Source organism: Xyrauchen texanus, chromosome 30 (genome assembly GCF_025860055.1).
Source record: "Xyrauchen texanus isolate HMW12.3.18 chromosome 30, RBS_HiC_50CHRs, whole genome shotgun sequence".
Classification (NCBI taxonomy): Eukaryota; Metazoa; Chordata; class Actinopteri; order Cypriniformes; family Catostomidae; genus Xyrauchen; species Xyrauchen texanus.
In genome coordinates this window covers 29,635,859-29,649,716 of record NC_068305.1, presented here as the reverse complement: position 1 = coordinate 29,649,716, position 13,858 = coordinate 29,635,859, and the positions used below count along the sequence as shown (strand labels likewise).

The window sequence follows — 13,858 nt, the reverse complement described above, 5'->3', positions numbered from 1 at the left end:
GAAGAGAAGCAATTACGAAGCGTTTCACGTTGATTTGACGATACTTTAATTCTTTCCCGCAAATCTGCTGAAATGTATCTGGATACCATGGCAATGACGTCACACGTTTGGCGTGCACTCTTTGTCATCCTGTCAGTCAGCACAAGTAGAAATGCACCAATAAAAAATGTGTTTTCAACAACGAGCTGAAAGAAGCCTTTCTTCGTGTAGCACGTGAATATAAGCGAGTGTTTTTCTGTAATGTTCATTTCCCCATGAGCACGGAGGTAAATCAGACAATGTCACATTTAGACAGCAGTACTGCACTTTTTATGTAGTACAAGCACTAAGTGTGGGGTTGTATTTTGAATTTGTGGATACAATGTTGTGAATGTTTTGTTAAAATGTGTACCTGACATTACAAGTCATTTCATAAATACACATGCAATATGACATCATTTGGATAGGATAGGCTACATGGAATTTGTACATTAAAAAAAAAGCTAAAATGTGGTTAAATCGTGAAAAAACTAAATCTAAAATAAACTATATAGCCTATACTCTTATGTGCTGAAGTTTGCATAACCTTTTTGTTTTGGTAAGTTTCCACACCCCTTTCAGAATGTATTCAAATAGCCTTTTACAAATAGAGATTTTATTTTTTATGTAGTACTGCCCTTCAAAAGCTACATAACACAAAATGTACTCTTATTTACACATCATACTGTTCAAAAGTTTTCACCCCTTGGTTCCCTCTTGTTACCTTCTTGAGCATCAATAATTGTTTGCACCATTTGTTATAGTTGCGTATTAGTCCATCAATTGTCATCATATATAGCCACTTTTGGGAAGAACGCAAATGTGCAGAAGATGCAGAGAAACCAAAAATGTTACTGTAGTTGGGTGTTTATCTTAAGGAAATTGGACATCTTCACTGCTCAGGACAAAGCAGGGATTCATGAACAATTATAACACAAAGAGTCATTGATCATCGAGAACGCAACACACCATATTAGAAACCAAAGGAATGTAAACTTTTTAACTGGATCATGTGTGTAAATTCAGTTACTATATTGTCGTGTGGAATATATGTGAGGATGTCAAAAAGCTTCTTTGGGGTAGTTCTATATAAAAACAAAATACAATTTTTATGATCCCTCATCTAAAAGAATATCTTAAATTTAGCCTCATAAAACCTGCAGAAACCCTGTTACCTTTATTTACCGTTTTAGGATGAAACGCTGTCTCCAGTGTCCTGGCATTCTCAGCCCTCCCCGCTGTCTGTCTGTTCTGACTCGAGCGGTTGTGCTGAACCACCCTTTCAGAAGAAGCCACCCAAAAGGACCAATCAGGCAACAAAAGGTCGGCTCTCATCTACATTAATGTGGCATTACTGAAAACTAGTTTCCTCATTTGAATAATTTGTTTTCTAATCTCATTTTATTCGGAGTGAAGTTGATTAACATTACTGTTGTTCTTACAGCAAAGCCTGTCCATTTATCTAAGAGACCCATTCATATGGCTTCCATACAGCCTAAACCGTTCATCACTGCTGCAGCCCCTCTTCAGGCTAAGACCATCATCATCCAACCTCTCCAGACTACAGTTCTACCTGTGGTGAAACCTGTCACCATTCAGCCAGCACCCCCTGCAGGTGAGCGGGGAAAAAATACTTCTTTTTTTTTACGCTTTAAAATAAAATTCAGCTATAGAATGAGCGGATCATATTTTCTCTCCAATCTTTTTCTCTTCATTTACAATTTGGGTTAGTTAACTTTTAGTTAACAGTTAACCCATATCATGCTATATTCCAGCACTCTGTTCATGTATACAAAAACCAGCAGATGGCACTAAGTATAAAGTTTTGAAGGGATGGATGTTTTATTGGTGTTTGTTTGCTAGTATGTATTAATTCTGAGGCTGAGCTTTATAGAATTATGAATGTTTTAATATATAATAAAAACAATTTTTTAAGGTTGCTAGAGAAATCTGATAATTTCTCTATTTGCAGTACAAATTAGTGGGTTCATTTTTACTGTAGAGAATATTAATTTGTTGTGATCGAGCAGAATTGGAAAAAAAAACTGCTGATAAAATAGGCAGCCCTGTGTATTGTCTTGAGTGTAATAAGCTACGGCTGTCAGGCATCAGTTTCCTCTAGCAAGCTCTAGTATCCGTTTCCATACTGCCAATATAAACATCTGCCTCACACACCTGGAAGCACCAGTACAGCAGAAGATAAGAGTAGCTTCATGTCGGTAATCCTATCATGTAAGCATCTTGTCTGGAGCACTAAAGAGACTTATTGTTACAAATCTCTGTACTTTAGTGTGTGCAAACAATTGCTTCTCACTCATTTTTTGAAAATGGTATGATAGAATGAGGCCTAGCATGTCAGTGCAGTTTAGTTTATGAATGTTACGTCACACAGAGCATCACGGAATTGTACCCAAACTTTTTTTTAATCAACATCAACATGCTCGTGCTGAAGGGAAAGTGTATATTTGAGGTATTCTGACTGATCATCATTTAAATAGATTTTTTTACGAGTATCACCACAATCATCCTTTTACCTAGTTCCTTTCAAAGGGTTGTGACAAATGAATTTTTAAAAGTACAGATGTAGTAGATGTAGTCCCACAGTTAATATGAGGTCATTAAATCTACAGTACATTATAGTAGTTATAAAAGAATCAGCAAAATGCTCTTACATAAAAAGGGTGTTAGGGAAGAGTATAGCATACCACTGCAGGACTTCAAGTAAAGTTTATTGTCATTCCAGCCATGCGCAATTATACAGTGGAACTGCAATTTACAGACATTACAATAAACACTTGTAAACATCACTCTGAGCAATGCAATTACTTATGTAATCAGTTCAGTTTGTAGACAATAAACTGTAAATAATAATCGTTAAAACAAAAAAACATTGGATGTCAGGGATATTTGTATGTATGTATCAGGATACATGCATTCAGTTTTTCATAAGTATTTTATGTCAGCTACCCATAAACTTAATGAACCCATTTGTGTGAAAAAATTTGGAATTACTCTTTGAACTGATTGCATTCTGCTTCAGTAATTACTTTCCTTTCTGACAAACCACAGAGTTTTGATGCAAGTGGTTATTTTGCAGTTTGTCGAAGAAGTCAGTGGGTGACTAAGAAATTGAACTCGTTGAGAATGTCTCCTGCAGGGGAGTCGCTGTCAATTTCTCTCATTTAACTCCACTCCAATAGCAACACGTCATGTGCCATAAACCGAGGCACTATTTTCAGAGAGTATTTATATGGAGGTCAGTGAAAATAAAGGTAAAATTACAACAAACTGGATTTCCTAGCCTTCAAAAATATCCTTTTTTAAAATGTATATATTGACTTATTTTTCTGCCACTTATTTTTTATTTAGTGAATAACCGACATATCCACCAGGCCGATTTAAGCCTTTATTTTGCAATTTTGTGATTATCTTCATTTGGCTTATAACCGTGTTCACTTGGCCGATTAACAGAAGTGTTATATTTCTCTTTGTGTCACTTCCAAAATCTACCATTGATTTGTCAGGGGATAGACGTTTTTTGTATTATTTCATCTTAAATCGAATTTGAGTAAATATTGTCAAAAAATATGTTTGGCTGTCTGCCAATCTCGCTACACATCGGAAACGCCTATATCTGTCGACCACTTATTTCATTTTGTGTGCATTGTATAGATGCTTTTGCAATAATATATGAAAAGTAATCATGGCAATCAAGTACTTTTGAAATCGAAGTTGAATGCAGTCAGGTTTTAGATTTTGACTATGTCTATGGTGTTCTCTTGTGCAGGTCGACCAATGTTGTTATCTCAGCCAACTCAGGTTGTCCAGCTCCAGGCACCTCAGGCAGTAGCCACACGTGTTGTGGTCACAGTGCCAACATTGGACAGACCTCCTTCTGTTTTTGCCCCGGTGACAGCTGCTCCAGTGGTCCCCATGACACTTCAGAATACCACACTTGTGGACGATGTAAGTTGTGAGTTTTGACTGCCAGAAATCTAGATGCATTCTGAGATGCTATTCTTTTCACCACAGATGTACAGAGTGGTTATCTGAGTTACCGTAGACTTTATCAGTTTGAACCAGTCTGCCCATTCTCTATTGACCTCTCTCATCAACAAGGTGTTACCATCTGCAGAACTGCTGCTCGCTTGTTTTTTTGTCACCATTTGGAGTCATTTCTTGAGACTGTTGTGCGTGAAAGTCTCAGGAGATCAGCAGTTACCGAAATGCTCAAACCAGCCTGTCTGGCACCAACAATCATCCATGTGATTATCTAACCAGCCACTCATGTGGCAGCAGTGCAGTGCATAAAGTCATGTAGATACGGGTCAGGAGCTTTAGTTAATATTCATATCTATCATCAGAATGGGGAAAATCTCAGAGATGCTATTCTTCTCACCACAATTGTACAGAGCAGTTATCTGAGTTACCATAGACTTTGTAAGTTGGAACCAGTCTGGCCATTCTCTGTTAACCTCTCTCATCAACAAGGCATTTCTGTCCACTGTAATGCCATTACATCTTTAATGCAGTAATATTTAATGCGATCTAGCTTTCTTAAAGTTCAAATACAAATACAAACTCTGAAACTGGCATTTCTCTGTGTGGTCAGCACCTCTTCTATTAGCTGCGCGAAGTGTCCCTATCTAAGGGGGAGAGATTGAAACTGCATCCCTCAAGCGTGCATGCTTGCTGCAGCTAGATTATAACGTGATGGCTCGTGACTTATTGTATCGAAATGCAGTATATGTGTCACTGTGCATTTCTTACCATGTAGAAAATTGGCAATATGCAGCTTCATTAATAACAGAGAGTTTGTTTTTTGTGACTTAAAGATGGAATGAAGTGAACAAAAAGGTGAGAGAGGGTAGTCTACGCTCCATTGTACACTGAAACAAAATACATTTTTGATTTGTTTTTGTTTAGGTTGGTTTCCAATATAAATATCTAAAACTCCTTTAAAACTATGTTTACTTTAGCAGCTATATTGTAGAAGAAAAAATTGTTATCTGAGAATATTGAATATAATAAAAAAATACAAATGTATTAAAATTAGAGGTCGACCGATATATCGGTTTTGCAGATTAATTGGCACAGATAACTATTTCTGGAACTATCGGTTATTGGCAAAAATCCACCCCGATAATTTTCCCCCATTGTGTCCCGCTGTGTCTGGTGCTGGAGCGGCTGGGAAGGGCGCGTTGTCATTATATAGTATGAGAGTGGCCTCTAGAGGCGAAAATAAAAACTATCACTGATGCCTCGTGGTGGTTGTTTTGACACGTGAGACTGCACGTTGAATGCAGCGGAACATTGCACAGAGTTGAACAATGCAGATTTAAAACACCAACAACAAAAAGGTTGGTAAAACAGGACACATTTCATATCATTATAAAGTAATTAATTTCTTGAATAGATGCTGCATTAATAGAGAACAGCTGTATGTTTGCAGACCAGGCTGAGAGGACGCTAACATTAAAGCTAACCTCAAAGCCAAACAAATGTTTAAATAAAATGTATTACCATCTATTTGCATTAGTTTATATCCAGTCATGTTTATGCTTGAATGTTTAAAGGTAGTGAGAGATTTGAGAAAAAAATGTTCATGCAGTCAAGCGAAACATATAATCAAATCAGAAACACATCTGAATTTAATAAAAAAAAAATATCCTCAAATTAATACGTATTTTTGTCATTTTGATTCGATAATCATCAAGTGATCTCTCTCTGTGCGTGTGTGAGCGCGTGTGTGTGTGTGTGTGTGTGTGTGTGTGTGTGTGTGTGTGTGTGAGAGAGAGAGAGAGAGAGACACGAGTTTCTCACGGAGAATTTAAAGGAGTGTAACAGCGCAAAATACAAGCAAAAATATCACTGAATCTTATAGAAGCGTTAATTAAAATCTTAAGACATTGCAATTCACTATTTGCCTTAGATCTCTCAACAGAAGAGAAGTGATCATTGTCTTGGTTTTAGGGTAATAAAGAGCGTTTACCTCAAGCTTTTCATGAGAAGAGAAACCTTACAGCATGTCAAATATAAAATATAGCATGTAAAATGCTGTGTACGTACTGTTCATTGTTAGTTGATGTTAATTTCAACGTTTACTGAATACATTTAAAAAATGGAAAGTTATATCTCATTAGTTAATGCATTTACCTTATTGTGTAGTGTTACTACACATTTGATCTGTAATATTTTATTCATATTTTAATTATTTTCAGATGGCAAAGGCTTTAAAGAAAGTACCAGTGTGGGAGTATTTTACTGAAGTGTCGCCAGGAAAAGCACAGTTCAGTAGTAGTTAATGCACCCAACATGTGGAGTAATCTCAAGAACAACCATCCAGCAGTTCAGTTTGGATGTATATCTTTTATTTACTTTAATATTTATTAATATAGTTCATATATTAATATTTATATATTTATTTTATTTAAAAAAAAAATACAAAACATTTTTATGGTCCAGTCAGTACTTTTTTATTTTTGTAATAATTTTCAGCATTATTTTACTTTAAATCTTGATTTTTCGTTCAGTATCACTTTTAAAAACTGTCGGCCGATTAATCGGTTATCGGCTTGTCTTCCCAACTTAGTTATCGGTATTGGCAAAATCCTATATCAGTCGACCTCTAATTAAAATATCTAAAAATCCTTTTAAAAAAGATACATTCACATGAGAAGCAGTATATAAGATATTTAGACTTGCTTTTAGAGAATAGATCTTGAATATAGGTATATTTTGTCTTTACTGCACTCGCAGAAGTATAACCAATTGAAAAAAATACACTTGTATCCAAATTACACTTATTTTTATCTATTAAAACAAGTCTAAATATCTTATATGTTGCTTCTCGAGTAAATTTATTTTAAGATAATTTTAAATGGAAAATGAGACAAAAACTCTTGATTACAATAGGATTTTTTGCAGTGAATTTTTTACTGAATTGAACTTAATAAAAATATTATTTTCTTTTAATTCCCTGAATATCATTTAGAGGCGTTTTTAAAAGATGATTTTGTCCTCTTTATTGTGAGCAAGCGTATTTAATACAACCTTTTAAGCAGGGGCACAAGCTGAATAATCGGTAGATTAATCGATTATCCAAAGAATCATTAGTTGCAGCCCTACTCCCTAATAGCTGGTTAAAGATCTTTGGGCTGATAATCCACTAGTGTTTTCTTAGATTATGACAACAGTAACATTCATCATTAAATACATAGACTATATAATTTAGTTTACTGTAATCTGTTGGAGATTATTTCATTATGTATACATACAGACAACATTGTGTGTGAAAATACTTGCATACCACTAGTCTCTGACTTTTTCCTATATAAGAGAATTTCACTTTAAAATATACCTCAGACTTGCCAGTAAAAGCGATTGGAAAAGAAATCAGTGTCAGTGTAATAGAGTAACTTGCAATTATCGAAGTAAGAATTGCTTGTGGTGTTATTTGTATTTAAAGTGCAGATGTGTATAATTTCAGTGTTGAAAAGATTCAGTAAAATAATTATTAAATCGATGTCTATTCCTTGTGTATGTGCTAAAGAACTTTAAACTGCTGTGTGTAATTTATTTAAATGTTAAAATACTTACAATCCCTAAATCTACACTCGGCAGTCTGCAGCGTGAACGCCAATTAAGGTTGACTTTCTGGAAACATTTGAACAATGGCAAATGGGGAAGTGTTTGGGAGGCCTGTGTAGGAACAGCCAGTATTTTTGCAATTTGTATCCACATATTACATACACCCCACAACTTCAAATAAATGGGGAGAACAGGAAAGATAGAAAGGGAACAAGAGTACAGACAAGACAAAATGATGCAATGGACCTGGTCTTGCTTTGATAGCATTTACTCATCAAATGTTTCCTTAATGAAAAGCATGTGTTCTTCCACTTGTGCTGTCCTGACCTTCAGCTAAAAGCCCTACATAGACGTGGGAAATTACTTTGTTTATAGTTGGGAGAGAGAGAGTGCTGTTGTAATGGTGGTAGAATGAGAACTCTAGGTGAGAAATGCATGCGTTTCTAGTGGATTTGGCAGTAATGGCACTTATCTGGAAGACATTTCATTTTCTTTTTCTTTTTGTCCTACAGATTCTCCAAGGTGTAATTGCTAGCCATACGTATATTTTACAGGACATTGACATTCTTATTATACTAGGACATGTTGGCTTTGAAAAACAATGGCAAATAATTTTCTTATTCTTAGAGGCCACCATCAGTCTCTTACCACAAAGACGGATTAACCACTGGGCCGATTGGGCTGTTGCCCAGGGGCCTCTAAACCCAAAGGGCCCTGAGCTCTAAATCAATTCTTTATTTAATTATTTATTTTGAGATATCTATTATAAATCCACGTAAATGTCAGACTTGTGTGAAATACCATTTGTTCGGCCGAATGCGTGCTGGACAACAGCAGAGCGAGCACAAACACTCGAGTGAGTGCTCAGGGAATCTGCATCTCACAGGTGCAGTGCATTTATTTGATGGAATACATAGAACAGTGTCTGATTTACAAAACGCTTCCAAAGATAAGGTGCAGTTTACCCTGGCTGTGTACAAAGCTGATGGTTTAAATTCATGTAAGTGACAGATTCATGCAAAAGTATGGAGGAATTTTCAGTATGGATGTTTAAGTCGAGCATGCATTTAATGTTTAATGAGAGATGCCTTAATATCCTAAATATGTGCATGGTAACTTTTTTGTAATATTTAGTTAAATGCAAGAGTTCACTGTGGTGAGCATGTTGGAACCGAGCGGCATCTGGGCAGAGGGAGGCCATTGTGGCGTGTAGATGAAAGTAATTCGCCACTTATCATCCTGGCCCCTCTCTGCCCAGATGCCGCTCGGCTCCGCCATGCTCACCACATACACGAATGATTATTGTGTTTGTCGGGAGTCAGACTCATTATTAAAGAAAGTTTATTGCCATGGATGCATCAATGCACAGTGAGCAATGAGCCTAAATAGCACAATACATAGATCTTCTAATGTTATAATCTCATTAAAGTCAAACAAATATAATCTCTGTCACTGCCTGCAACATAGAAGGCCTTTTCTTAATAAATGGAAAATACGTAATTCTGCCCAGGCAGGTTCAATTTCCACGAGGCAACGAATGCTGCGGTTTATAGGACTTCTTCGGAATGCTTTGATTTTTAAGTGATTCAGCATTTAACTTGTGTAATTATTCTCTGCACACCAGAGCAAAAGGGTGGAAAAACATTGGCTCACCGTTTATCAAGTGCTGAAACTTTGCCAGGTGAAAAACAATCTGGAATCATGTGTAAGAGTCATGTTAAGTCCTCTTTGCAACTTGAAATTCCAACAGAATGTCGATTTGTGACACAGCGCTGAAAAAGCTTGATGCAGCACAACAAATTGTGGAACAGAACACAAGTGTCTCGAGATGTGTTCATAAATATTAAAGTTATTTTTAACTGAATGCCGTGTCTAAAAAATGCGACTGTCCTGAGTTGTGGCATGGCGCAACGATCAAAGGCGTCCATCCAGTGTGTGTGTTTACATAGAAAATCTATTTAAAAACAGCGCAGACGCATGTGTGAGCAGTCTGAAACTCGCCCTATAGCCTAATTTGAAAAACTGACCCGAACCTGGCACAAAACCTGTAGGTTTGTCGGTACCATCGGACTCAGATTGGTTTGAAGATCTCTATACACGTACAGAATAACCGAATAGTGATTTTGATATTTGAATACTGAGCACATACCTATTAATAATGCATGATTTTGAATCGGTTCATAATTAAAAAGTGCATATAATTAGCAGTGTCAGAAGTTGCTACAAACTTTTCTTCCACAATTTGAAAAATCTGCCAAGCGTCCTGTAGCGCATAAAAGTGAACGTAGTCAGGTCTAATCCATCCTTGCCTTAGCAACAGACCAACAGTGAGCTCATACTTTTATTACTTAATTTACATTAATGTATTTCCTCCGTCAATGATTAATCTGAAATCAGATTCATTTAACAGAGTTTAGGATTAGTCTCAAATTTCTGTGGATTTAGTGCTGACTTTTCCACATTGTATGTTGTTACAGGTTTTGTTCTTTTCTGTTTCCAAGTTCTCTGTGTAAAAACAACAACATGGCACCTGCGTATACGTAAGTTTGGTATGGATCATGTGTAGGTTGGGTGGAAAGTGGTTATCCGTGAGCGATGAACTGCTCATAGAAATACTTATAAACCTGTGCAGGACTTGATGTGAACACCACTGAGTTGTGTCTGAAATTACTGCTTAACTTCAAACTTTGTAACCGTAGTTGCGTGAGAAGCCACATTTAATGTTTAGTCTGAGACATCATGTTTCTATAAATCAATATTTATGTCTGATTTATGACCTAAACCTGATTTTCAAAGGGCATGGCATATAGTGACTTGACAGAGCCTCTTCCAAATCTTATAAACTATGGTCAGCCTGGTAAATAAAGGACCTTTCAGATTTTCTGTCAGAATGCTTTCAACAGGCTGCAAGTCATTGCAATGACATTTATTTAGAAATTGTTACACCATGTCCTAAACAGACGTGACACGATAGAGTGACCAGGAGTCTTTTATCTTCCATGTCAGGTTTGAAACATACTCAAAACAAGTTCATAAAGATATTCACTTCTAGCTACGTGAGCACACACATTGTTGTATTGGAACCACAAACAAAGATTTTTAGAACAAATTCTCAGCTCTGTAGGTCTATACAATGCAAGTGAATGGGTGCCAAAACTTTGAATCTCCAAAAAGCACAAAGGCAGCATAATGTAATCTAGACTCCAGTGATTAAACTATATGTTCAGAAGTGATATGATAGGTGTGGGTGAGAAATAGAATATTTATGTCCTTCGTTACTATACATTCTCCTTCCTGCTCAGTCAATCTCCACTTCACTTTCACCTTCTTCTGTTTTTGGTATTTCACATTCTTTGTGCATATCACCCCTTACTGATCATTTGTGATAAAAAAGGGACTTGAATATTGATCTGTGGACATGGATCAAACACCTGGAGTCATATGGATTGCTTTTATTCTCCCTTTATGTGGATTTTGGAGATTCGAGATTTTGGCACCCATTCATTTGTATTATTAGGACCAACAGAGCGGAGAAATTCTTCTAAAAATCTTAATTTGTGTTAAGCAGAAGAAAAAGTCATTCACATCTGGGATGCAAGGAGGGTGAGTAAGTCATGAGATAATTCAAATTTTGGGGTGAACTAACCCATTAATTATTGATCTGTTTCTCACCAACATCTATCATATCGCTTCTGAAGACATGGATTACTTTAATGCTGACTTTGTGATTTCATAATCACTGATCAAAATCAAGATCATTCACTTGCATTGTGTGGACATACAAAGCTGAGATATTCTTCCAAAAATCTTTGTGTTCTGCAGAAGAAATAAAGTCATAGACATATGGGATGGTACAAGGATGAGTAAATAATAAGATATAATTTTCATTTTTGGGTGATCTACCCCTTTGATGTGGTGTTTCAATTGGTGCCACTAGTGTCACCAAATGGAATTGCAAAAATACTCATTGCTTTCAAACAGGTTTCCCAAACTCTTCCTCCCATCTGCAGTTGATCAGACAAAACCGATAGTCCCGCCCCAAACTCACGCCATTGGTTGAGCCAACATTACTTTGTTGGGATGGTAAAGGTATATTTATGTTTTCTGCATTCCGGATTGGATCATGCCTGGTTGGCCATGTTGCCTTTCAAAGTGTACTCTTATAAATTCAAACAAATACAAACTTGTTCAACGCATGCACACAATGACTGTTTTATGATACTCTTTTAGTAAATTCAACAGCAGGCTTATGTGTAGACAATGTGCACTGATGAGGACTGTCCATGTGTCGAGAAAATCTGTGCCACACGCAGATAGTCTGCACAGACCATACTGATTACGTAAATACTGATTGAAAATAGAGTTTCTGGTCTATATCGGTGTTTATGTTAACCAGGTTTGACTGTGGCAAGCCATTTTATTAGTAACTTTTGTTTTTTCGCCCATAGTGAAACCTTATTGGGCCATAATTCTGCTCCACATAGCTGTTATGTTTTAATTTCACTGCAGTATTTTCAATTTCAACATGGACATAAAAATGACCTAATGTTGGAAACTTGATGTGCCTGTGTTAATAATTGCCCCACCCATGTGCACTCAGCAATAGATCAAAAGTCCTGTGTCTTCACCATAGTAATAGTAGCACAGGGGTCATATGAATCACTTAAATACTCATGCCTTAAACTGCAGCTGAAATATTTACATTAAAATAATAATGTAGCTCTTGCAGGCACTTAAAAAAACACATGGGGGTTGGGGTAAATGTAGTAAAATGCATTTACTACTTGTGCTATGAAGTACATCATCACGTCACATTGCAGCTGTGAGCTAAGCACCAGGACATTCATCCATTGCTAATTGTATAGTATGCTCAGTATGCACAGAAGCATTATATTGTTTAGAACATGCTGTTAAAAACTTTGTGGTGTACTGTAGCGCAGTTGTTGTGAATGAGCGTTAACTGCTTCCTTGTTGCTTAGCTGAATTTTTGTTTTTGTTTAAAACTCCCGTGGTGCAGCACTCAATGAATCCTGTTTCCAAATGTGTTAAAAATATAACATACTGACTTTTATCCATATTTTATTGTTATTTAGTAGATTAAGGACAGCTGTACAACAGCCCCGTGCATGTCCCATTCGCATGTCCACATGTTTGTATTATAATAGATAGCATGAATGCTTTCGTGCTCAGCAGTGAATTTGTGCAATTCACACAAGGTATCATTTAGACTCGGTCATGAATGTCTGAACTGAGAGAAGCAAAACAAGTTTGCACATTTATAGCAATAGTTATTGTCTCCATATAAGCCAGTGGTTTTCTTGTAAAATCCAGATCTGCTTTGAATGTTGCAATTCTACAGGTTTCAGATTTTATTAGTCTATATTTCTGAACTGCCCTTTTTTGGACAACTTGTAAAATTACATATTAAAGTTATAGTTAACCTAAAAACATCAATTCTGCCATTTATTTATCCTCGCGTTGTTACGAACCATTCTTCTGTGTAACACAAAATTAGATTTTATGACTGCATCATTCTCCATGTGAGAAAGTCAATGGTGACTGAAATTGTTGTCCTCTGTGCAACACAAAAAGAGATGTTTAGCAGGAAAGAAAGACATACGGCTGAGTTTGAAACGGTATGAGCAGGGTAAGTGAATAAAATTGTGTCACAAAGTACACTCAAAAATGAACAAACAAATTAAATGCTTTGGAGGCATGTTGAGGTGTGAATTAACTTGATAGACTAAATATTGTGCTTATTATATGGACAATGACTCTATAGGATTGATCTGTCGTTAAGGGGAATATGATGAAAGACTCTGTAGCCTCAACATCTGTTGGTTTTTCAGAGGAAACAATTGAGCAGAGCTCAGCCACATGCTCGCTCTCTCTTTTGCTTCTGTTTTTGTCCTTTAATCTGAGCTCCAGATTCTTGGTTATGGTATTGTACTCCTACGTGGCAAACACTCACACTCATGCATTCATACTCGCACAGGCCACTCTCTGAAGAGAAAGGGAAAATACTTGTTGAGTGATTAGGCAAACTCATCTTTGAATCAGAGTTTAGAATCAATTTAAAAAGGACAGTTTGAACTTATTTACAGAAAATTATCAATCTCCAATGGTTGAATGGAGTAATTCTGTATAATTTCTATTAGAATCTAACTCTAATGCTGTTCTAGTCCAATGACACATTCTTTTGGAAATGTACTGACCAAATAAACAATGCATTATAATCATTGTGATGTTT

The 13,858-nt window shown here is 36.3% G+C and overlaps 1 protein-coding gene across 1 annotated transcript in view; it reads left to right on the top strand.

Annotated features, from left to right (window-relative positions):
- Positions 1-13,858, top strand: part of LOC127624095 (cyclic AMP-dependent transcription factor ATF-6 alpha-like) — a 48,612-nt gene that overhangs the window by 5,356 nt on the left and 29,398 nt on the right. Inside the window, exons 5-7 of the mRNA XM_052098753.1 lie at positions 1,212-1,341; positions 1,463-1,633; positions 3,806-3,984. Coding sequence (XP_051954713.1) covers positions 1,212-1,341; positions 1,463-1,633; positions 3,806-3,984 — 480 coding nt within the window. The remainder of the gene's footprint in view (positions 1-1,211; positions 1,342-1,462; positions 1,634-3,805; positions 3,985-13,858) is intronic.